Consider the following 26,777-nt stretch of genomic DNA (forward strand, 5'->3'; position numbering starts at 1 on the left):
TTACAAAAATTAGCCAGGCATGGTGGCAGGCACCTGTAATCCCAGTTATTCAGGAGGCTGAGGCAGGAGAATTGCTTGAATCTGGGAGGCAGAGGTTGCAGTGAGCCAAGATCATGCCACTGCATTCCAGCCTGGGCAACAGAGCAAGACTGTCTCAAAATACTACTACTACTACTACTACTACTACTAATAATAATAATAATAATAATAATTTTCACTGACCAGTGATGTTCCTCACAAACCCATGAAAACTTTTCAGTACCACATACTCTTCACTTTTTATTCCATGACTATTCCTATATTCTTCTATTCTAGATTGCTCTATTCCATGCCTCATAAGCCCTTCACAAAAACCCAATAGCGTTTGTGTCATATACCCCAACACCATACAGGTGTTGAGAGTTTTTATCATTTCAAATTGCACGAACTCATTGAATCAGCGCATATGAACCAAGTACCTAAACTGTGTGTCAAGGCCTGTGTTGAATGCATTGGATAAAGAAGTGAGGAAAATACAGTTTCTTGCCCTTGAGAAAACAGGCAGAGGGAAGATAAATCAACTTCTTAGCAGGTAGGCCAAGCCAAGTTACAGAGTTGCTGCTGTACCCCGTAGGTCCCATTTCAATCTCTATTATAAGAAACATGGTTTCCCATCAGGCTCTGCATGCAGCAAGAAGCCAGTGTTTGCTGTTAATGGCGATGATGATTTGGTATTTTTGCAGATTAGCTCTCATACCTGAGGACCCTTCAAATTAAAAACCAGGTCAATTTTATCAGTCCTTGTCACTCACTGGCATTCATTACCTTTTAGGTAAATACTTATGTGCTAAATGAGCAATGTTACCCACAGAATTTACTTAATATGGACAAGATTGCAGTTTACCAATACCTTCTCCTGAAGTCTCTAAATTATCAACTACTTCAATGAACCGTCTTATTTATCTATGCACTGCAAAATAGAGACAAATTCTCTTCAGTCCTGTCATAGAGTCTAGGGAAGCTCTGGGTGCTTCCAGAGCACATGACCATTGTCATTATGAATCTGTTACCAGCTGTTTGCACATCTCAGTTTCCCCATTATTCTATGATTCTTGCCATGTACATATAATGGAAACAGAAAGATGTTATCACAATGCTTCCAAGAACTTTAAATAAAGCATTATGGAAGAGAGGAAACAGCCCCAAAACATTAGGTGTGCATTAGCCACCAATGGCATTTCAGAGTTGCTTTAAGAAATGTCAAAGGCAGCAATCCAAACTACCGCCTGCTTGAGGCCAGTTCTCCATCGGTGGTACAGAATACTGAATGAATTGATTCATTTATTGAAGCTTCAGCTTCTTCTGCAGCCATATTGACCAAAAGGTGGCCATTGACAGGCAACCAAGCAAATCTCCACTGGTAGTATTTTTCAAATGGTTTATTTCTATAGCCTTCTATATACATGAGACATTGAAAGAGACAAAAAGAATACATTTTCTTACCTGAGAGAAAGATAAAACTTGACATGAGAATCAATCCATAAAGCCTCTGATATATGATGCGTTCTTTCATTGTCTAAATCTGTTTAAAAAGTCAAAAATATGCCCAGCTCAGATTCAGAAAAGACAATTTCTAAGTGTATGTGACCACACTTCTCCTTTGCATTCCACCTAACATTTTTTTCCTATTGCTTAAAATCATGTCAGCCAACCACATGATAGGCATTTACCTGAGTTATCCAGCCTGACTGAAACCTCACTGGTGGATTTAGCTGTACACTAGCTCAATAAATTTTATTGAATTGCTACTATGTGCCAGACACTGTGTTGCCCACTGGGATTACAGCACTGAGAAGACAAGACACAAATATCTGCCATCATAGGACAGTTAGCCCTGTTGGGAGTACAGAAATTAAATGCGTGATTGCAAAATGTGAGGCCAGGAGCAGTGGCTCATGCCCGTAATCTCAGTACTTTGGGAGGCTAAGGAGAGGGGGACCGCCTGAGGTCAGGGATTTAAGACTAGCCTGGCCAACGTGGCAAAACCCCATCTCTACTAAAAATACAAAAAAACAATAGCCTGGTGCGGTGGTGGGCGCTTGTAATCCCAGCTACTCTGGAGGCTGAGGCAGGAGAATTGCTTGGCACTGGGAGGAGGTTGCAGTGAGTCGAGATTGCACCACAATACTCCAGCCTGGGCAATGAGCACAAAATTCTGTCTCAAAAACAAACAAACAAAAATGTGATACATTCAACCCTAATGTACAAACTTCAGTTGAATTACTTGTAGTTGTAATGATCCCAAACTTCTTGTAGGAAGAAGAAGACCTTGGTGACAAATCATTTGTATTTTTAAAGCAGATCTGTTTAGAGAAATCTAATCACCATTTCATTACGTTCACCCAGCTTCTCTCCTTAATTAATTGTAACTAAAGCTTCTTATGTGGAAAACGCCCTGAAAACCCCCTCCTCGCCAAACAAAACTGCAAATCCTACTGAAACATGTTACAGAAACTTGGCAGTAGGGTGCTGATGAGCATTTCTGATTTTAAATAAAATATACTTCTGAATGATTTACTACTGATTTAAAAAATTTCCTTTCCTATAGGATAATGCAACATATTGTATTTCTTTCTATCTCCAAGTGGGATTTGGAGTGAATAGACCCACTTTACATTTAATGTAACAGAAGCCAATTAGGAAGTCAAATGAATCTTGGGCTTGCTATGAACACCACCCATTAATCAGGCTCTTCATATTTACCAAGTATTCTACTGCCATTCTCATTAGAATAATAAGGGAATTTGTATGAGTTGGATGGATTTTCTAAACTATGAGCTTAGAAGTAAAGGGGTATCTAAATCTTTTACGACTTGCAAAATGAAATGCAGCTTAAATTTATAGTGCTATAAGAGGAGTAGGCTGAGAATCAGTAACTGGCTGTGAGGCCATACATATTTCTGTTCCTTAATTTCTCTGGGCCTCAGTTTCCTTATCTGTAAAAATGGAGATAATAATCTGCCTATTTCCCAGAGCTGCTCTCAAAGAGGATCAAATGAGATGATATTTCAAAGGCAATTTTCAAAGCATAAAGTGCTATAGAAATGGATATGATTGCTATCTATAAAATGGAATTTTCAGCAGCAAAATAATCCAATTTATATTTTTCTTCCATTTCCTCTAAACTTTTATAACAACTTCAAGGTATGTTTCAGAAACTTACCTAATGCCCAAAAAATAAATCATGGGACATTTACACAACAGAATACTATGCAACCATTAAAAGGAATAAGGGCTGGCATGGTGGCTTACACCTGTAATTGCAGCACTTTCAGAGGCTGAGGCGGGCAGGTCACTTGAGGCTAGGAGTTCAAGAACAGCCTGGGCAACATGGTGAAACCTATCTCTACTAAAAATGCAAAAATTGGCTGGGCATGGTGGCACAGCTACTCAAGAGGCTGAGGTACAAGAATCACTTGAACCTGGGAGGCAAACGTTGCAGTGAGCTGTGTTCATGCCACTGCACTCCAGCCTGGGTGACAGAGTGAGACTCTGTCTCAAAAAAAAAAAAAAAAAAAAAGAGTAAGTTCAGGCTACATGTAAGGCATGAAAGGGTGGGTTGAGGAAAGGGGGTGGGGCCTGAGGACTTTTTCATACCATTCTGTACTGTTTGTTTCTTTTACAAAGATCATAAATTAGTAACATAATTTTAAAAATTAAAGGAAAGCAGAAAGGGAGACAGGAAGGCAAGAAAGACAGGAAAGAAGGGGAGGAAAGAGGAAGGAAGAACGGGAATTAAATGTTTCCTTTTTACTTCTTATGATTCTGAACTGTTTGCCTTTACAATAAGCATACATTACTTTCACAATTTTGAAAAAAAAAACATAAAAGGAAGGAAGGAGGAAAAGTAAAGGAAGAGGAAAATAGGAAAAAAAAGGGTGAGGATTAAAGACTTGAGTTTTATACCCCACACAATTACAAGCAATTTGGTTATTTTATGATGAGTATTTGTTACTTTTGTGATTCAGAAAAAAATTGAAGGAAGGGGAGAGAGAGAGAGGGAAAGAGGGAAAGAAGGAAGGAAAGGAAAGAGGGAGGGAAGGAGAGAGGGAGGAAGTGAGACACTTACCTGAAAACTGGACTCTTTTAACTTCCCACCCTCCAATGACCAGATCTGGTCTCTAAATTCCTATGTTTGATGTGAAATGAAAGGAGCACAAAACAGGAGACTCATTTTCTGCTGGCCATGCCTCAGTCACCTCCTTTGCTGCCTCAAACCAGCCTCTCTGCTCTTAGCTTTATGGGGTTTATTGATCCCAGTAGATCCTCTTTTTGTGGCTTGTAGCACGTCATGGAGCTGCTCTCCTGAGCATAAAATCAGCATGGGCAAAGTTCTCAGATTATTACAACCCTGCAATAACCCATTAATTTGAGGGCTATCTCCCAGTTTTCACTAAGGATTATCTTCAGCTCCTAGTTGATTATTGCTTTAATTAAATTGGATATATTAAATGGATACTTGCTTACTTGACTAAGGCTCATTTCACTTCATTGAGAAAGTGGGGAGGAGGAGGGGTGGGGTTCAGAACTATGAGCAGAAAGCAAAGGCCAAAGAGGCATGAACATGTTCACATCTCACTCCATCAGTAAGGTGAAGCCAGCTATTTACCTTCACTGGATATTTCTTTTTCAAGTCGCCTCAAAAGTAAATAAATTTACTGAAGTGGCTTTGTGTTCATCTCAAGAAGGGGATGTTGTTTTTGTCCCAGAAGGTGTCATTACAGCCCCTTAGGGGTGACAGAAGTATCACCAAATCCCATGGAGGATTCAGCGATGATCCCTGTCAGCCTCTGCACTTCACAGGTGAAGCCCCTGAGATCCCAAGGGTAGAATGACTCGTTCAAAGTCACAGAGCTTGTGAAAAGTAAAGCAAAGCAGGAGCTAGAACCAAGGTGTCCTGACTACCAGACCAGCGCATTTTCCTCATCTCATACCTTCAATAGAAAATTCAGTCTCATAGGAGGCTAAATCAACCCAGCTTAAGGCCAGGATTCTCCACAGGGGAACAGAGAAGGAGGTGTATTGGAATCATCCATGATTCACCACAAAACCCACTAACTGTGATCGGGGTAGTGAATAAGAACCTAGACCTTGCAGAAAGACAGGCTTGAGTTTGAGTCCCACCTGTGTGACTTGTGGCCAGTCCCTTGACATTTCTGGAGCTCTTAGTGTCCTCATTTGTAAAACATTGATCATGGAACTCACCTCATAATACCGTGAAATTAAACAACACAACCTATGTAAAGTGTTTGGCCCAGAGCCCAGCACCAGGTTCCAGCACCACTGCTCATGTCTAGGACTTCACTGCTCCTCCTTTCCAGTAGGCACAAGGCTTTGGTTTTGTGACCTGTCCCCCACGTGGGGCCACACAGCCTACAAGATGATGTGGAGCCATTACCGAAAAACGTCTTAACGCTTCCCTGGCATTTGTTTATATTTCATACCATGCCTGCACATTGATCTGTCTCCCTCACAACACTAAGCTCTGGTAGGGCAGGAACTCCATGTTCTTCAGTGGTTCACATGCTTCCTCGTACATGGAAGGCGCTCAATCAATACTTCATAAACTATACCTTTCTCCCCTATTAGAGTGTAAGCTTCCTGAGGACAGAGAAACATATCTCTGTTCTTTCTGTGCCCTTCCCCAGGAGTTAGCACAGTGTCTGATACATAGTAGGTGCTTAATTAATGTTTGCTGAAATGAAGAAAAGAATTTAGAAGAGAATTGTTCATATATACTTGGATATGTCATCAAATTTCTCTGGAAAAGAACCCTGGTAATAAGAGTTGCTTCTAGAGAGGGAAACTGGGGGGTTTGGGGTGGAAGGGAACCTCAATGTTCACTGAACATGCTTTTGTACTGTAAGAATTGTAATCTTCTGCATTTTTTTCAAAGAAAGACATTGTATATTTTGTTAAAAATCCAACACAGCACAAATGAAAGAATTAACTAGAAAATTAAATTTGTAGAAAAAATAGAAGAGGTTTGAACTCTTTTGTCAGAAAAACGTTTACCACCTGGGAGGGCTTCAGTGGGTATCTTCCATTCCCTGGAAGGTTGTAAGGAGAATGTTGACCATCTGCTCTCCGTATCTACAGAGAAGTAGCAAATGACTAAAATTGCAGTGGGAGATGTGAGTCAGACATAAATAAGTCATTATTGACAATAGGAATTGATAAGCAGCAGAAAAGGCTACCACAGGATATTATGAGCCATCCATGCCTGAAAACTGAAAGACCTAGATAGCCATATGGCTCATCTGATTTACAGGTCCTTTCACAGGGAGGGCTGAACTGAGCAACTTGCTGCAACTCTGTCCCTGTTCCTAACACTAGAAAAGAACCTTAATTTGTTGGAGGTCCAAGCTATCTTCATTCCCTCCCTCTTTCCTAGTGTGAGCATCCCACCAGGCCAATTGGTAGGGTGGTGATTTCCATACAACATGAAATAGAAAGCCAACTATTGAATTTGGGGCTCAACCATAGAAACAGCAAAAGGGTCCAATGCTGGAGGAAAAGTCATCTATGCTGACAACTCCTTAAGAGATTTTGAAAGATGATTTTAATTATATTTGATTTCCAACTTAAAAACTACTACCCAACTCACTACCTGCTCATTGTTATTCCCATGCATACCTTCATACTTTCACTACATATGTGAGCATTCCTTAACAGTGTGTAGTATTATTTTGCATAGTGATAGTACATGTTTTTAAGATCACATAGATTTGCCTGCCTGCCTGCCTTTCCTCCTTCCTTCTTTCCTTCCTTCCTTCCTTCCTTCCTTCCTCTTTCTTTCTTTCTTTTTCTTTCTTTCTTTTTCTTTTTTTCTTTCTTTTTCTTTCTTTCTTTTCCAGCATTGGTCTGTCTGTCACCGAAGTGGCACAATCAGCGTTCACTGCAGCTTCCCACCTCAGCCTCCGGAGTAGCTGGGACCACAGGCATACACCACCTGGCTAATTTTTGCATTTTTTGTAGAGATGGACTCTTGCTATATTGTCCATATGGTCTCAAGTTCCTGGCCTCAAGCATTCCTTTCACCTTGGCCTCCCAAAGTGCCAGAATAACAGGTGTGTTACATAGGTATACAAGTACCAGAACTTAAAGAATAAAATAAAATAAAATAAAATAAAAGGTAATCATCCCACATAGAAAAAACTGCAAAGCTTCATCTTTTCCTTAAATATTTTCAAGTACTGTAAGAACACATAAACAAAAATAAATAAATAAAATAAAATAACAAGTGTGAGCCACTGCACCGGCCTCATGCTTTTAAACATACTCTAAAAGGTATCATACCACAAGAGAGGCAGTATACCGTAGTAGCTAACAAAACAGACTCTGAAGCCAGACTATGATTTTTCTAATGTCTCACTGCCTCGGCTTCCTCATCTGCAACATGGAAATGATGATGACGATGAGTTAATGATGATGATGGTATCCACCCCTATTATTTGTATAATATCAATGAGATAATATATGTAAAGCACTTAGAACACTGCCTGGTCCATAATAAATGATTTATTATTAGCTATTATTACCTATTCTTCTGCAACTTATGTTTCAAGCATAACAGTATTCATTTAGTCCGCAATCATTTGAGTGCCCCCTGTGTACAGGTAGCATTCTGAGATGCTAGGGATTCAGCAGTGAACAAAACAGGTAACTCTATCTGCCCTCAAAAAGTTTCTGTTTTAAAGTTGGAACAGGTCAAATTAATGGGTAGGAGCCCAGTAAGCAAAGATTCTGCATTTAATGTTGCAGCTGGGGGAGTTAGTAAAGGAAATAAGAACACTCCTACACAGCTGGTGGGAGTGTAAATTAGTTTGACCATTGTGGAAGACAGTGTGGCAATTTCTCAAGGATCTAGAAATAGAAATTCCATTTTACCCAGCAATCCCATTACTGGGTATATACCCAAAGAACTATAAATCGTTCCACTATAAAGACACATGCACACATATGTTCATTGCAGCACTGTGTACAATAGCAAAGACCTGGAACCAACCCAAATGCCCATCCATGATAGACTGGACAAAGAAAATGTGGCACAATTTTCTTTGTGATACACAATGGAATACTATGCAGCCATAAAAAATGATGAGTTTGTGTCCTTTGTAGGGACATGGATGAATCTGGAAGCCATCATTCTCAGCAAACTGACACAAGAACACACACTGCATGTTCTCACTCATAGGTGGCTGTTGAACAACGAGAACACATGGTCTCAGGGAGAGGAACATCACACACTGGGGCAGTTGGGGGGGGTAGGGGAGAGACAGCGGGGGGTGGGGAGGGAGGGAAGGGTGGGGAGAGATAACATGGGGAGAAATGCCAGATATAATATGCACCTAAAGTAAAATAAATAATGTTTTTAATGTAAAAAATAAATAAATAAGAAAAAAAAAAAGAAAAGGCTCTAGGCAGACCCAGTCCACCCAGCTCCAGCTGAGCTGCAGTGGCTGGGGCGGCGGCAGTTCGCACGAGCCCCCGCGGCCCCCGCAGCCCCTTACCCGCGCGGTGCATGGAGATGTAGCCAGCGCCGGCTGCTGAGCCAGGACCGGCTGGGGCTGGCATGGCCTCTGGCTCTAGCTGGCCCTGCCGCCCGAGGGCTGCACACAGCCAGGCCGTCACTTTCCAGGAAGTGGCCTTCCTGAGCACCAAGGCTCACTCCCCGGTGCAGTCCCACCTCCCGGAATGCAGAACCTAAAGGCAGATCCAGAAGAGCTTTTTACAAAAGTAGAGAAAATTGGGAAGGGCTCTTTTGGCGAGGTGTTCAAAGGCATTGACAATTGGACTCAGAAAGTGGTTGCCATAAAAATCATTGATCTGGAAGAAGCTGAAGATGAGATAGAGGACGTTCAACAAGAAATCACAGTGCTAACTCAGTGTGACAGTCCATATGTAACCAAATATTATGGATCCTATCTAAAGGATGCAAAATTATAGATAATAATGGAATATATTGGTGGAGGCTTGGCACTAAATCTATTAGAACCTGGCCCATTAGATGAAACCCAGATCAGTACTATATTAAGAGAAATATTGAAAGGTCTTGATTATCTCCATTCGGAGAAGAAAATCCACAGATTAAAGCGGCCAACGTCCTGCTGTCTGAGCACGGCAAGGTGAAGCTGGCAGACTTTGGCATGGCTAGCCAGCTGACGGACACTCAGATCAAAAGGAACACCTCTGTGGGCACCCCGTTCTGGATGGCACCTAAGGTCATCAAACAGTCAGCTTATGACTCGAAGGCACACATCTGGTCTCTGGGCATACAGCTAATGAACTTGCAAAAGGGGAACCACCTCATTCCGAGCTTCATCCCATGAAAGTTTTATTCCTCATTCCAAAGAACAACCCACCAGCGTTGGGAAGAAACTACACAAACCCCTCAAGGAGTTTGTGGAGGCCTATCTGAATAAGGAAACGAGCTTTAAACCCCCTGCTAAGGAGTTATTGAAACACAAGTTTATACTACGAAATGCAAATAAAACTTCCTACTTGACCGAGCTCACCGACAGGTACAAGAGATGGAAGGCCGAACAGAGCCACGAAACCTGGAGCTCCGAGGATTCCGACGCAGAAACAGATGGCCAAGCCTTAGGCGGCAGCGATTCTGGGAACTGGATCTTCACAATCCGAGAAAAAGATCCCAAGAATCTCGAGAATGGAGCTCTTCAGCCGTGGGACTTAGAAATAAGATAAAAGACACCCCAAACACGCCTTTCTCTCAGTGTTTATCTACAATTATTTCTCCTCTGTTTGCAGAGTTGAAGGAAAGGAGCCAGGAGTGCAGAGGGAACTTGGGATTCATTGAAAAGCTGCGAGGGGCCATCTACCTGGCGGAGGAAGCGTGCCCCGGCATCACAGACACTATAGTGACCCAGCTAGTGCAGCAGCTCCAGAAATATTCGCTAAGTGGTGGAGGAACTTCATCCCACTGAAATTCCTTTGGCATTTGGAGTTTTGTTTTGCCTTTTTTTCTTCTTCATCCTCCTCCTTTTCTAAAGTCAACGAGAGCCTTCACTGACTCCACTGAAGAGATGTGCCACTGGAGACCACCCCAACGTGGGCGCCTGTCCAGGGACACATACAGTCCTCGCTGTGCTGCCGCCAGATGAAGTCTCTCAGATGAATGGGGAGGGTCAGCTGTTTCCAGCGATGATTTTATTATATTACTTTTGTTTTTAATTTTAACCATAGTGCACATATTCAAGGAAAGTGTATTTAAAAACAAAAACAAACCCTGAAATGTATATTTGGGATGATGATAAGGCAACTAAAGACATGAAAACTCAGGTATCCTGCTTTAAGTTGATAACTCCCTCTGGGAGCGGGAGAATCACTCTGGTGGATGGATGGGTGTACAGATGTGTAATACAGCGTCATTTTCACGGAAACCCTTTAGGAGTGAATAAGGAATCACTGTGTACAAACTGGCCAAGTGCTTCTGTAGATAATGTCAGTGAAGTAAGCATTCAACAGGCCAAAAAGAAAGAAAAAATAAAAGAAAAGGCTCTAACAGTTTTGGGGTTTTTGTTTTGTGTTTCTATTTCGTTTTGGTTCATAAAATTAAAATTAATTAACTAATTCTTATAATGTTCTAATGGAAGTAGACAGTAAACAAAAGAAAAATAGGTAAAGCATATAACATATTAGAAGGTGAAAAAAGTCATAGAGGGAAGCGAAGTGGAAAAGGGATATAAGGATTTTTGGAAGGAGGGTGGGGAATGCAATTTTATTTTTATTTTTGCTCCATAGTCCAGGCTGGAGTGCAGTGGTGTGATCTCAGTTCACTGAAACCTCCACCTCCTGGGTTCAAGTGATTTTCCTGCCTCAGCCTCCTGAGTAGCTGGGATTACAGGCACGCACCACTATACCTGGCTAATTTTTGTATTTTTAGTAGAGATGGGGTTTTACCATGTTGGCAAGGCTGGTCTCGAACTCCTGATGTCAGGTAATCTCCCACCTCAGCCTCCCACGGTGCTGAGATTACAGACATGAGCCACTGCACCCAGCTGGGAATGCAATTTTAAATAGGGGATCTGTGATGTCCTCACTGAAAAGTAACATTTGAACAGAGACCTGAAGGAAGTGTGGGAATAAGCCATGGGGATACTTGAAGAAAGAGTATTCTGGGCAGGAGGATAAACCCTGAGCACTGCGGGATGCTTGGAGCCTTTCTAGGGGCAGTATTGAGGTCAGTGTGCCAGAAGCAGAGCAAGCTAAGGGGAAAACGGTGAGCAAAGAGGTGAGAGAGGTGATAAAAAGCCAAATCACACAGGAGCTTGCAGGCTGTTTAAGACCTTTGGGTTTACTCTGGAGAATGGGGAGTCACTGCAGGGTTTTAAGAAATGTATTTTGAAATAGCATTAAACTTACAGAAGTGGTATAAGAATAGTACAAAGAACTCTTGTCTATCCTTTGTCCAGATTCTCCAAATTGTTAACATTTTGCCACATTTGCCTTATCTTTCCTTACACATATTTTTGAAGCATTTGAGTGTAAATTGGAGACATCCTGTCCCTCATTCCATATACTTTAGCAGGCATCTTCCTGAGAACAAGAGTAGTTTCTTACATAACTATCAAAATAAGGAAATTTACATTAATGCAATGCTACTTCATATACAGTCCACATTCATATTTAGGCAACTGTCTCACTAATGTCCTTTATTGCATGATCCCCTCTGATCCAGTATCTAATGTAGATCCTGCTTTTAGTTGTCACAGTTTTCCAGTCTCCTTTAATCTGTATATGTTCCTCAGCCTTTCTTTGACTTAAATAACACTGACATTTTTGAAGCACACAGGCTGGCTATTATATAGAATATCCCTCAATTTGGGTTTGTCTAAGCTTTCCTCATCATTCAGGTTATACTTTTTTGGGAGCACAGAGGTGATGGTGCATCCTCCTCAGTGCATCACATCAGCACATGCATGATGTCACTTTGCCCCATCATTGAGGATATTAACTTCGATTACTTGGTTAAGGGAATGTTCACCACATTTCTCCGCTGCAGAGTTATCATTTTCTCATTTGCAACTTACAAGTGATTTATAAGTGATTTGTGCAGAAATGCTTTGAGCCTCTGTAAATATCCTGTTCCTCCTCAAAACTTTAACCTGCTGGGCACAGTGCCTCACATCTATAATCCCAGCACTTTGGGAGGCTAAGATGGGTGGATCGCTTGAGCTCAGGAGTTTGAAACCAGCCTAAGCAACACTGCAAAACTCCATCTCAAGAAAATATTAGCCGGGTGTGGCGGCACACACCTGTGGCCCAGCTACTTGGGAGGCAAAATGGAAGGATTGCTTGAGCTGGGAGGTCAAGCCTGCAGTGAGCCGTGATTGCACCACTGCACTTCTGCCTAGGTGACAGTGAGACTCTATAAAGAAAATAACAACAACAACAACTTAACCAATGGTTTTAGTATTCATTGTTAATTTTTGCCTGATGGTTGCCTGCCAAATCGTGGTTTTCTATTTCCCTCATTTTCCTACATGTGTGAGTAAGCTTTCTACTGAAAGAGAGAGTTTTTCCTTCTCTCATATTTATTCATTCATTTTTACCAGTATGGACTTAGGTATTTCTCTTTTAATTAGTGAGTTACAATCTATTACTATTATTATGTTGATGTTGAATTTGTCCCAGGTTTGTCCAATGGGAGCCCTTTCAACCTGGCTTCTGTGTCCTTTTGACATATATAGACCTGTGATTTTCTGAGCAGTTTCTTACACTCTTTCACAAGATGTTCCATGCAGAATCTTGCATTTTTCCTTGCTTCATACCTAGAATCCACCATTTCTCTAACGACTCTGGTTCCTTTTAGAAGAAAATCATGGCTAGAAACCAAGATCTGAGTAAAGCCAGAGTTTGGGGCAGAAGAATAACATGATCTGACATGTTTTAAAAAGATCACTTAGGCTGCTATGCTAAAAATTGACTCTAAGGGGACAAAGGAAAAAGCAGGAAGATGTATCTGTGTTAACAGAGTAGATTTCTTTCTCTATAATGCAAATCTGACCATGTGCCTTTTCTGTCAAAATTATTTGACAGATGATACCACTTATAAAGTTAAAACCCTGTGGCATTGCAAGAAAAGGTCTTCTATGATCTGGTCCCTTTCGGACTTGTCCACCTTCTTTCCCCCCCCCCCGCCCACCCCAAGATGGAGTCTTGCTCTGTCACCCAGGCTGGAATGTAGTGGTGCCATCTCAGCTCAATGCAACCTCCACCTCTCAGGTTCAAGAGATTCTCCTGCCTCAGCCTCCTGCATAGCTGGGATTACAGGTGCCCACCACAAAGTAGAGACGGGGTTTTGCCATGTTGACCAGGCTGGTCTCGAACTCCTGACCTCAGGTGATCCACCCACCTTGACCTCCCAAATGCTGGGATTACAGGTATGAGCCACCATGCCCAGCCCAGACTGCTCCACCTTCTTTCCCCACTGCTCTTCTTCCTCACAACCTATATTTTGCCTGTAGTGAACAATTTTAGAATTCCCCAAATGTACCATTCTGTTTTATTCTTCTATGCTTTTGCAAATGCTGCTCCTTTTGCCTGCCCCTGACCCCTTGGCCATCTCATCCTTCATGACTCAACACAACCCTCTTCTTCTTTTGTAAAGCCTTCCCTGAGCAATTCCCTCCATTTGCATCCCACCCCAGGTAGAAATTATTATTCAGGCCATTGTGTTATCACACATTCCATCATGGAAACATACTGCCTCTCCTTCAGTCACTGTTCTGGAATCCTAGGAGAGAAAAACTTGGCCTCCCAAAGTGATGGCTCTTTTTGTCCTGATACACCAAGGATGATTAGTTCTGTTGGCATGAGGCCCAAGGAAGTTCTGATTCACTACAGCCTGGCCCTATAACACAGGTGAAGCCCCAAGGCTGGAGGACTGGAGTCCTTGAGCCAAAACAGGATTAGCAGGGCTTCCTGGAGGACAGAGGCCTGCTCAGATAACCCTGGAGATACGGGTAGGCTAGACTTCAAAGGCACCTGGGACAGACGGAAGAGAGAGGTAGGCTTGGTTAACTAGAAGACATAACTCAATTGCATTTTGAGACTTCTATAAGAACATTTGCCTTCCCTGGCTGGGCACAGTGGCTCACATCTGTAATCCCATCACTTTTGGAAGCCAAGACAGGCAGATCACCTGAGGTCAGGAGTTTGAGACCAGCCTGGCCAACACATTGAAACTCTGTGTCTAAGAAAAACGGGAAAAAAAATTAGCTGGGCGTGGTGGCAGGCACCTGTAATCCAAGCTACTTGGAGGCTGAGGCAGAAAAATCACTTGAACCCAGAAAGTGGAGGTTGCAGTGAGCCAAGATGGTGCCACTGCACTCCAGCCTGAGCAACAGAGTGAGTCTTATTTTGTAAAAGGCAGACAAAGTCAGGCTGCAGGATGTTACTCCATGATACCCAGGTTTTCCCCATTGCTGATCAGGAAATGGTTTTGAGAATGTAGTCTGTACGTGGACTGTAGTTAGTCCTTCCAGCTTGCTGCAGGATGAGTTGCTGCATTCTCTGATATGAAAATGGCTGTATGGTACAAGTTCAATATAAAAGGACTCTGGGAATAGCATCAGCAATCTTAATTTTAATTAAGAAAAGCAGTTATCAGAAATAAATTCCATGGCTGGGTGTGATGATTCATACCTGTAATCCTAGCATTTTGGGAGGCCGAGGCAGGCAAATCACTTGACGTCAGGAGTTTGAGACAAGTCTGGCCAACGTAGCGAGATCCTGTCTCCACTAAAAATACAAAAAAAAAAAAAAAAAAAAAAAAAAAAAAATTAGCCAGGCATGGTGGCAGACTCCTGTAATCCCAGTTATTGGAGACAGTGAGGTAGGAAAATTGCTTGAACCTGAGAAGTAGAGGTTGAAGCGAGCCGAGATGGCACCACGGCACTCCAGTCTGGGCAACAGAGCCGGACTCCATCTCAAAAAAAAAAAAAAAAAAAAAGAAAGAAAAAAGAAAAAAAAAAAGTCTCAAAGTTATGGGCTTAGATTATGAAACCTAGGTAATGAAAATATATCCCAGAATCCAACCAGGTCTATTTGAGACTACCAGGTGGCTTTTTCTTTTAGCATACTCACAAACCATTCTGCATTCCCTGTAGTACTTACATAGGTGCAACGAGTAATATTTGCTACAAAAAAAAAACTACCTCTTGGCTGGAAAAGAAAATTAAGGGCTATGTGATTGCCCATGAACTCTAGCTAATGAATTCTGACTAGTTTCTTGGGCTTTCAGAGCAGGAGTGTGTCATTTGTGACTTTTACTAGTGTCAGAAACAAATTTCAGACCACCTTTCTGGTTGTACTATGCCGACTATGGGATTTACAGCTTGCAGTGTAAGCATAAAGAGGGAATCCAGGCCAGGCGCGGTGGCTCACGCCTGTAATCCCACCACTGTAGGAGGCCAAGGCAGGGAGATCCCTTGAGGTCAGGAATTCGAGACCAGCCTTGCCAATATGGTGAAACCCTGTCTCTACTAAAAATACAAAAAATAGCCAGGTGTGGTGGCACATGCTTGTAGTCCCAGCTACTTGGGAGGCTGAAGCGGGAAGATTGCTTGAACCCAGGAGGTGAAGGTTGCAGTGAGCTTCTTGCCACTGCACTCCAGCCTAGGCAACAAATTGAGACTCTGTCTTAAAAAAAAAAAAAAAAAAAAAAAAAAAAAAAAAAAGGCCGGGCGCGGTGGCTCAAGCTTGTAATCCCAGCACTTTGGGAGGCCGAGGTGGGTGGATCATGAGGTCAAGAGATCGAGACCATCCTGGTCAACCTGGTGAAACCCCCTCTCTACTAAAAATACAAAACATTAGCTGGGCATGGCGGCGTGTGCCTGTAATCCCAGCTACTCAGGAGGCTGAGACAGGAGAATTGCCTGAACCCAGGAGGCAGAGGTTGCGGTGAGCCGAGATCGCGCCATTGCACTCTAGCCTGGGTAACAAGAGTGAAACTCCGTCTCAAAAAAAAGCCTGGGTTCAGTGTCTCACACTTGTAATCCCAGAACTTTGGGAAGCCAAGGCAGGCAGATCACCTGAGGTTGGGAGTTCGAGGCCAGCAAAATTAACATGATGAATCCCCGTCTCTACGAAAAATACGAAAATTAGCCGGGCATGATGGCAGGTGCCGGTTATCCCAGCTACTCGGGAGGCTGAGGCAGGAAAATCACTTGAACCAAGGAAGTGGAGGTTGCAGTGTGCCAAGATCATGCCACTACACTCCAGTCTGGGTAATAGAGTGAGACTCATTCTCAAAAGAAAAAAAGAGAAAGGAAAGGAAAAGAAAAGAGGAATCCATTATCCCTCTTGGAAATTCTCTTGAAAGTGTTTGCCTCAGTTTGGAGGCTTCTGGGTGTTCTCTGTGAGACACTGTCACATAAAGGATGGTAGTTTTAAATCTCTAACAATTACCCTAAATACACAGATTAAGGTGGTATGTGGCAGGAGATATAAGGTCTTCTTATATTAAAAAGATATATAAGGAGATATATAAGCAGTAAGACCTGAGTGGAGCACAGATTATATTTGGAATATAACTATCATTTACTGCAATAGGAGTGAGCCAATTTGTGGCTTCTGAGATAGACAAATCCCTTTAGTATAATTTTAGTACAATTAAACAGCTCCTGCAAAGAAGGTTGAAGAGAACAAACTGATCATTGCACTCAGATATTCCCAATGTTAGTGTCCACTCCTGATTGACTACACTTTGCTGATAGGATTATAATGACTTGAGCAAAAGCATTTTGTTGTTATGAGGTCAGGTCCAATTTTTACAAAACTAATGATTGGGATTAGTGCTGTGAGGGAAACAAGTACTAGAAGAGATCTGTAAAAGGGAATCTACCTCATGAAGTGTTTAAAGGAACAGCTATTACGTTTTTGTCAGCAGGGTTAGGCCGGAGTTGGGGTGACATAGGTAGCAATCAATTAACTTCAGAGTCATGGTTATGGGAAAAAATTAAGTGGTAGGAGACCATGAGGAGACAAAAATGATAGGATACAGCCTGGTCAATAAAGTGAGACCCCATATCTACAAGTAATTTTTTAAAATTAGCTGAGTGTGATGGCACATACCTGTGGTCCCATCTACTTGGGAGGCTGAGGCAGGAGGATTGCTTTAGCCCAGGATGTCGAGGTTGCAATAACCCATGATTGCACCACTGTAGTCCAGCCTGGGTGACAGAGCAAGATCCCATCTCAAAATAATAACAACAGTAATAATAATAGGATGGATATGGGATCATTGCATTACTGTCCTACAGGACGTCTAAGTAGAATAATCAGCAAAATTAGTAAAAGAGTAAAGGAACTGAAAAGGGGGTTGAAGAATCAAAAAATTCATCTTGTTCTGTCACATTGGATGGGAGCTATCCACCTCTGAAGCTAGCAATTTCTGAAGGATTTCTAAGAATCCAAATTTTAAGGTCTCCAGATGGAATGGATGTCCAGCAATCAGGATGAGACTATGCATATCCTTTGAATTGGGAAACATGAATTCAAGCACTAGCACCTCGGAGTTTTACTGCTGTGTCAACTGTTAACAGTACCTGATAAGGTCCTCACCATCAAGACTCAAGAGCAGCTTTTCTCTAGTGTCTTCTCCAGAAGTCTAAACCTCCAGGTTGCAGATCATGCAGAGGCTTGGTAATAGAGTTGGAGTTATGGTATGGGTCACTTACGTTACTTGATCATGTCCACTTACAATCAAACAGAATCTAAGACTGAGGGTGAAATTACCAAATACATAGGGTGGCCTGTTATTAATTCATTAGATAACTTGTGTGTCCCAGATGGGGGTGATCTTGTAGACATTAAAGCTAATCTAATACTTTAGGCCAAGCTTATCCAGCCCTGGTCTGTGGGTTGCATGTGGCCCAGGACAGCTTTGAATGCAGCTGATATAGTTTGGCTGTGTCCCCACCCAGATCTCATCCTGAATTCCCATGTGTTGTGAGAGGTACCCAGTGGGAGGTAATTGAATCACGGGGGCAGGTCTTGCCCATGCTGTTTTCATGATAGTGAATAAGTCTCATGAGACCTGATGGTTTTATAAGGGGGAGTTTCCTGCACATGTGCTCTCTCTCCTTGCTAGTGCTTGAATTCATGTCTCACTCTGTTGCCAGGCAAACTCGACTCACCGCAACCTCCATCTCCAGGTTCAAGCGATTCTCCTGCCTCAGCCTCCAGAGTAGCTGGGACTACAGGTGTGTGCCGCCACTCCTGGCTAATGAATTCCATTTTTAATAGATTTGATGCTACCAGCTGGCCATCTTAAGAGTGCCAAATATTACGTCTGCGCAATGAGCCTTCAAAGTTTTTTCCAAAATCTTTGTTTTCAAAAAGAAGCCAAACTCTGACAGTTAACAACAATCTTATTGAATTCCTCTGAAGTGTCTCTTTTCTGAGTGGGTATGGGACAGATTTTCTTGGTGAAAACTGCTTATTTAGCCTAGTAGTCAGCTAAGGTTTTATCACAAGCTTCTGGGTCCTTGTGCTTTGAATGATGCTTCATTTTTACTATAGCAATTAGGTTAACAGCATCTGAAAACATCCAAGAAGAGTTCTTCAATCTGTCAATTTTTATAGGTGCTTCTGTCAAGATCAGAAAACCTATTGGTTTCAAGGCATTTTGAAGTCAGACTAACCTAAAACCATGTACTTACTATCAGTATAAGTATTTATTCCTTTACTTTTTGCCAGTTGGTAAGTCTATGTAATCAATTAAACCATCTAAACTGATTTAATTTATGTGAGAAGTTTATCTTTTAAGAGTAATTTTTTTTTTCTTTTGAGACAGTCTCACTCTGTCACCTAGGCTGGAGTGCAGTGGCATGATCCTGGCTCACTGCAACCTCCACCTCCCAGGTTCAAGTGATTCTCCTGCCACAGCCTCCCAAGTAGCTGGGACTACAGGTGCAGGCCACCACGCCTGGTTAATCTTTGTATTTTTAGTAGAGACGGGGTTTCACCATGTTGGCCAGGCTGGTCTGGAACTCCTGACCTCAAGTGATCCACTTGCCTCAGCCTCCCAAAGTGCTGGGAATACAGGCATAAGCCACCACACCTAGCTTTAGGAGTAAATGAAGGAGTATGATAGCATATCCTATTTGACAATTTTTGGTCTTATTCTTTATGTATGAACAATTAACAAATAAAATAAAATTAGCGTTATCCAAGGGAGTCTTTACAAGGTCTGTGCAGTGTATGGATCGTTTTTTGGTTTTTTTTGTTGTTTTTTTTCTTTTAAAGAGGTAAGCAATTAAAGGGTTTTCCTTTTTCAGGTAAAGGAAAAAAGGCTGGGTTTATAGTGTTGCAGCAATGGGCAATGATGTGTGAAAGAGAAAGCAACAATGCTTTATAGGTTATGTAAGGAGGTAAAAAGTGGTGGATGTTGGCTGGGTGTAATGGCTCATGCCTATAATCCCAGCACTTTGACAGGCCAAGGTAGAAGGATCGTTTGAGGCCAGGAGTTTGAGACCAGCATGGACAATATAGTGAGACTCTGTCTCTACAAAAAACTAAACATATTAGCCAGGCATGGGGGCATGTGCCTATAGTCCTAGCTACTCTGGAGGCTGAGACAAGAGGATCGCTTGTGCCCAGGAGTTTGAGGTTGCAGTGAGTTATGCACCACTGCACTCCAGCCTGGGTGACAGAGAAAGACCCTGTCTCTAAAAAAGAAATAAAAAATAAAAGTAGTGAGTGTTTTTACAAAAAAACCCAAGAGTTTTCACAGCATGGAGAAACATCAACTTTCGACAGAAATTAAACTAACTGAAGTCTTCACACGTTTTTCTATTCCTGTTATACCTCTTAAATAAGGGGGATATGTGTTGGCCACTGGGCCTAATGAAAGACTGAAATAAACAGGCCTCTAATAATTCCCATGAAACAGAGGCAATATTCCCTAGTGTCTGTTCAGACCTTTTATGAACAAAAAGGTAAGTGGGCTTGTGAATCTAACATCATGGAAAAATTTTGTGGTAAACAATTATTGTATAAGTTCTTGTGCTTACACATGAACATGCGTCTTCTACCTTGTAAAGTATTCAGTCACTGAAATATATTCATGTACAATCCAGCTGTGCTCCACTCAATGTCCTAGTTCAGACCAGGTCACAGTAGGTTGAGTAGGACACAATATTGCAGTGCAGGCAGGACCGGGAGATAAATGCAAACTCACTTCCTGGGACAGCTCAGGCACTGAAGAAGAACCTGATGAAACATCAGAATCCCACATTTGTGGTGAGGCTCATTCCAGAATCTTACCACCCACTGGCCAGGCAAGCAGCTACATCTCACGTCAATCAAGACCCATAAGAAGCAGCAGAAAGAGAACAAGGCAATGGGAGATGCAGTCGATGGGAAAGATGATTTCTTTACTATTAATTGTTTTTCCTCCAAAGACAATTGGAGACAGCTTCCAAGGATTCATGCAGTCTAAGCAAATTTTAAATAAAGTAAAAAGAAGAAGAAGAAGAAGAAAACAAAGGATAAATGTACTAAGCAAGTAACCCAGTCCAGCAGTAAGACAAAGATCCAGCACTGCCTCAGGGTCTCAATTCAGACTAGCAGCAAAAGGGATCGTTTAAATTAGGGGGTGATCCTGCCTGCTCCCGTCTGGCCAGGTCTGCCACTCACCACCACATCCCTCTTTTCCAGCTCCCTGCCCCTTCAGATTTCCTTGTGATCTATTTTGTTTCCTTTTGTGTTTTTCTGGGGTTGTTTGTTTTTGAGACGGAGTCTCGCTCTGTCACCGAAGCTGGAGTGCAGTGGCTCCATCTCAGCTCACTGCAACCTCTACCTCCTGGGTTCAAGCAATTCTCCTGCCTTGGCCTCCTGAGTAGCTGGGACTACAGTCATGCACCACCACGCCTAGCTAATTTTTGGTATTTTTTAGTAGAGATGGAGTTTTGCCACATTGGCCAGGCTGGTCTTGAACTCCTGACCTCAGGTGATCTGCCAGCCTCGGCCCCCCAAAGTGCTGGAATTACAGGCATGAGCCACCATGCCCAGCCTTCTTTTTCTGTTTTGAGTGTCTTTCTTTGCAGGTTTCTGTAGCCAGAAGATCACCGTTCCACTCCCAGTGGCTCCAGTGTAAATTCCCCTTCCCCCTGGGGAAATGCACTAGCTTGTTTTGGGGGGCTTGGGGTGTTTTTTTTGGTTTTGGTTTTGTTTTGTTCCTTCGCTGTTTCCCCCCACCCCTTTTATTCGGAGGGAATGGGAGAAAGTGGGAACAAGGAGGTGGGAGGTGGATTTTGTTTATTTTTTTTAGCTCATTTCCAGGGGGTGGGAATTTTATATTATCTGTCATGAATAAAGTTGTTTTTGAAAATTAAAAAAAAATTGGCCGGGCGCGGTGGCTCACGCCTGTAATCCCAGCACTTTGGGAGGCCGAGGCGGGTGGATCACGAGGTCGAGAGATCGAGACCATCCTGGTCAACATGGTGAAACCCCGTCTCTACTAAAAATACAAAAAATTAGCTGGGCATGGTGGCGCGTGCCTGTAATCCCAGCTACTCAGGAGGCTGAGGCAGGAGAATTGCTTGAACCCAGGAGGCGGAGGTTGCGGTGAGCCGAGATCGCGCCATGGCACTCCAGCCTGGGTAACAAGAGTGAAACTCTGTCTCAAAAAAAAAAAAAAAAAAAAATTAGGGGGTGAAAAAAGCTTCAAAGATGATAATGGACCCAAATTTCAAAGGTAAGTGGCATTTGTCTGGGTGGGGATGAAAGAACAAGCACCTCAGATAGAGGAAGAGCTCTAGTTCCTCCACTGAGGTCTGAGTAAAGTGCCTGGAGCAGAGATGATGGGGAGGAGCCAAGGTAGGTGGATGAGACTGGAGAGGAACAAGCGACAAGTCTTACAAGGTCCTGAATGCCTGCTAAGGAGCTGGACCAGCCTCTTTTGCAATCACTCAACACTTCTCAAAAGTTCTGAAGAATGGAAAACTTAATCAGAGATATGCCTTAGAAAATATGAAGGATAATAGGGTAAATTTTGTGTCTCGAGGTGACTGCACATGAATGTCTAGGTCTGGGAAGAGGGGCAGGGATGAGTGTTTAACAAAAGTTACCAGGTTAATGTCATGTGAGGAGTCTGTGACACCAGAAGACTAGCAGGGACATTAGGTGGGGACAGTTGGGGATGAGAGAGAGAAAATGGGATCAAGAGAGACTTTAGGGATCTCATGGTAAAAACAGCCTTCTGTAGGGGCACTTCTGCCCTAAGGGAAGCTGTTCAGAGGGAGGCACACATTTCCTGACATCACTACTCACATGTTACCACAAGATTCTCTTTAACTGGCTAAAGAGCCACATGTGGCCCTAGAAGCTACTACTCCCTCAATGACATCTCTGTCTCCATCCACTGCACCATGCATGCCCTGGAAGAAAGTCCTGAGATGACTGCAGAAGCCATTACTTTTATTACTACTACATTACTATTCATATTTCAGCTCTGTAACTGGCTGTAGAAACCTGTAGGAGGGAGAAGACATGATGCCTTCACTGTGAGGCATCTAATTAAGGTTTCTTATTGGTGGAAGGTAGCCCAATGGCTGACTTCCTTCTTAATGACATCCTCTGTAACAGCAGTCAGTGTTACACATCACCTCCTGTGATAGAGTCAAGACATTTTTTTGTTAAAGAGGTAACCCTAAACGTAATACTCCCTCCATGATACCTTAACCTACACACACAGCACTGTACCCAGGAAAGGACATCGGAGGGTTGCAGAAGTCATCCCTGACATTACTAATTACTTGTCTGCACAATGTGCTCTCTGAGCGACTGAAGGGAGCGTGTGTAGGGAGGAGCCATGATGCCTCCCCTGTGAGGCATTGATGTCCTCTTTACTGAGGTTTCCCATTAGTGGAAGCTGGCCAATAGTCATCCTTCTACTTAACCAAGGTTTTTTTCCGACTAGCCAATGTGCTTCATTTTCACCACAGAACTCTAGGTCATAGCGCAAGACCAGTAAAGATACACTAGTGGCTTTATATGACATATATCTGCACCTCCACACACTGCACTCACCAAAGAAAAGTACTTGAGAGGGTTGCAAAAGTAATCACTTCTATTACAAATACATTACTTTTCACATTTCAGCACAATATTGTCAATGAAAGGCTAAAGGGACCCACTAGAGGGAGGAGCCACAATGCCTCCATTGTGAGGCATTGATGTCCCCTTTAACTGTTAAGATGTTATATGTGGAGCACCATATTTTAAGACCATCTCAATACCTTTAGGTGACTTGACCCTATGACTTGGAGTTCTGGGGTGGAATTGAGCACACTGGCTGCTGACACAGATGCCTTGGTTAAGTGTAAGTGCACACTGGACAGCTCCACTAATGGGGAAACCTTAGTAGAGAGGACACCAATGCCTCACAATGGAGGCAGCATGGTTCTTCTCTCCTAAGAGTGCCTTTAGCTACTCAAAGAGCACCTTGTGCAGATGTGTGAATTGTTATGTCAGGAATGAGTTCTGCAATCCTCTGATCTCCTTTCCCTGGAGTAGAGTGCAGGGTATGAATGTGGAGGTGTCATTGGGAAAGTATTGCATTCTAGGGCCACCCCTACTCCTCTTAATGGCTCTATCCTATGATTTGGGGTCCCAGGGTGGTAAACAAGCACACTGGCTGCTGACACAGAAGCTGCGATTAAGTAGGAGGGCTGCCATTGGCTAGCTTCCACCAATGGGAATTCTTAGTAGAGAGAACAATACCTCACAATAGAGGCATCATGGATCCTCCCTCCCAAGGGTGTCTTCAGCCACTCAAAAAGTCCTTTGTGATGATGTTTGAATAGTAATATATTAGTACTCTAGTAGTGATAGTATTAGTAATAGAAATGATAAACTCTGCAACACTCTCAAGTCCTTGCCCTAGGAAGAACTTTGCAGTGTTTTCCAATACAGACATCATAGGGAGAATACTACCTTCTGGGGCCACCCCATACCTTTAAATGGTCCAACCCTATGATTCGGAGTTCTGGGAGGGGGAAGTCAAGCACATTGTCTGCTCATATGGTGGCCTTGGTTAGGTAGGAAGGCAGCCACTGGCCAGCTTTCACCAATGGGAAATCTTAGTAGAGAAAACATCAATATCTCATAATGGAAACGTCATGGCTCCTCCCTCCAGGATCCCTTCAGCCACTCAGAGAGCACCTTGTGCAGATATAATAATAATGCCAAGGATGAGCTCTGCAACCCTCTAATCTCCTCCTCCTGGGTAGACTGCAGTGTATGAATGTAGAGGTGTCATGTGGGGAACACTACTTTATAAGAACAACCCTATTGTTTTGAATGACGTGACACTGTGATTTGAGGTTCTGGTATATTAAAGAAGCACATGTGCTACTGGTACAGAGGATGTTATTAAGAAGGAGGGCAGCCATTGGCCCACCTTCCACCAATGGGAAGCTTTAGCTAGAAGGGACCTTATACCTCACAATAGAGACATCATGGCTCCTCCCTTCCTTGGGTCCACCCAGCCTCTGAGAGAATCTTGTGCTGAAATGTAAATAGTAATGTATTAGTAATACTACTAGTAATAGAAGTAACGACTTCTGGAGCCCTCTCAAGTTCTTCTCCTAAGGACATTTCAGCACAAGTTTCTCTCAGAGGCTGAGGGGACGCAAGGAAGGGAGAACCCATTATGTCTCCATTGTGAGGCATAATGTTCTCTCTAGCTAAAGCTTCTCATTGGTGGAAAGTGGACCAATGGCTACCCTCCTTCTTAATGGCATCCTCTGTAACAGCACCCAAAGTGCTTAACACCCCAGATTCCCAAATATAGGATTAAACCATTAAAAGAAATTAGTGTTCTCTCCCTCCTTCTGACTTCTCTACATCCATACACTGCACCCTTCCTAGGGGAAGAAGGTCAGAGGGTTGCAAAAATCACCCCTGACATTACTATTTACAAATCTGCAGAACCTGTTCTCTGAGTAGTTGAAGGGCCGCTTGGGAGGAAGGAGCCATCATGCCTCCATCATGAGGTGCTGACATCCTCTCTACTAAGGTTGCCCATTCGTGGAAGCTGTCCAGTGGCTGCCCTCCTATTTAATCAAAGCCACTGTATGGCTAGCCAATGCATTTGACTCCTATAACCCCAAATCATAGGGTTGGACCTTTCAAAAGTATTAGGGGTGGCCCAGGAGTTAGTGCTCCCCCTATGATATCTGCATTTCCACACGCAGTATCCTCCCTAAGGGAAGGACTTGAAAGGGTTGCAGAGGCTATCACTTCTATTACTAATACTATTATTAATACATTACCTATATATTACTATTCAAATTTCAGTACAAGATATTGTGAGGCAATTTCTTGCACTGAAATTTCCTCACAATCTATTGTGAGGCATTAATGGCTCCTCACAAGGTTTCCTATTGGTAGAAGATGACCAACGGCAGCCCTCCTATTTAATCACAGCTTTTGTGTTAGCAATCAATGTGCTTGTTCACACCGCAGGACCCCAAATCAGTAAGGTAGAACCATCAAGAGGAACAGGGTTGGTCCTAGAAAGCAAAGCTCCCCACATGACACCTCCACATCCATACCCTGCACTCTATCCAGGGGAAGGAGATTAGAGGGTTGCAGAACTCATTCCTAACATTACTATTCATATGTCTGCACAAAGTGTTCTCTGAGTGACTAAAGGGACCTTTGGGAGGGAGGAGCCATGATGCCTCCATTGTGAGGCATTGATGTTCTTGTTACTAAAGTTTCCCATTGGTGAAAGCTGGTTATTGGCTGCCTTCCTACTTAATCACAGCCTCTATATTAGCAGCCAGCATGCTTGAATTTCACCAGAGTGCCTCATGTCATAGGCTAAGGGCATTAGAAACAATAAGGGTCACCCTGGAAGATCTGTGCTTCCTCATACCTCTTCCACTTTAACCCAATGCATCCTGCCCTAGGTAAGGAATTCAGTGGGTTGCTGAAGTCATCCCTGACTGTACTACTCACATGTCTAACCAAAGTCCTCTCTAATGGCTAAATGGGCCCATGGGTGGGAAGAGCCATGATGCTTGTATGGTGTTGACTGACCTCTCAATCTACAGATGCTTATTGGTGGAAGCTGGGCCAATGGCTAGCCTCCTACTTTATAGTCATCTTCTCTCTCTGCCAACCACAGGTAGGGTTTGTGTCAGATCTAAAGGTGAAAAGGTCTCTCTCCCATTATCATTCTCCAGAGTATACAAAAAGCATATATGGGTTTTTATGAAGAGATTATTTAAAAGCTCATAGTCTTGAGACATTAAGTGATAAATGTCATGGAGAGTTTGTGGAATATGATAGACTATTTTACACAAAGTGGGAAAGATATTTTAAAATCTCTCAACTTGATTATAACTTCATTATATGTAAATGTATATAATATCTGGTCTATATTATTTATCTACTACATAAATATATAATATTGATCAATTAATTAAAAGTGACATTGTCAGTCAGCCAAAGTATGGGCCTTTTCCTGACCCCAGTTGAATCTTTTGAAACTGATTTTAATTTGCTTTTGGAATATATATATGAATTGGGCCATGGTTGCTATGGAGATCTCAAAGATCATCTAAACTTCTCTGTGGTTATGTCTGAAATGATGTCTTTGGGGAGATTCAAATTATGAGGATGAGGACTGTGGGTGTCTGCCTCTCAAGATGCCACTTGTTATCAGCTACCATCATCTACTAAACCAGAAAGACTCA

General features: G+C 42.7%; 1 protein-coding gene and 1 pseudogene across 1 annotated transcript in view; one reads left to right on the top strand and one right to left on the bottom strand.

Moving 5' to 3' along the window:
• The window catches only part of ADGRG4 (adhesion G protein-coupled receptor G4), a 164,238-nt gene that overhangs the window by 104,196 nt on the left and 33,265 nt on the right, over positions 1–26,777 (bottom strand). The window contains exon 3 of the mRNA XM_074391684.1: positions 1,483–1,561. Coding sequence (XP_074247785.1) covers positions 1,483–1,552 — 70 coding nt within the window. The 5' untranslated portion in view covers positions 1,553–1,561. The remainder of the gene's footprint in view (positions 1–1,482; positions 1,562–26,777) is intronic.
• Positions 8,980–9,986, top strand: LOC101034596 (serine/threonine-protein kinase 24 pseudogene; annotated as a pseudogene).

Source organism: Saimiri boliviensis, chromosome X (genome assembly GCF_048565385.1).
Source record: "Saimiri boliviensis isolate mSaiBol1 chromosome X, mSaiBol1.pri, whole genome shotgun sequence".
Taxonomy (NCBI): domain Eukaryota; kingdom Metazoa; phylum Chordata; class Mammalia; order Primates; family Cebidae; genus Saimiri; species Saimiri boliviensis.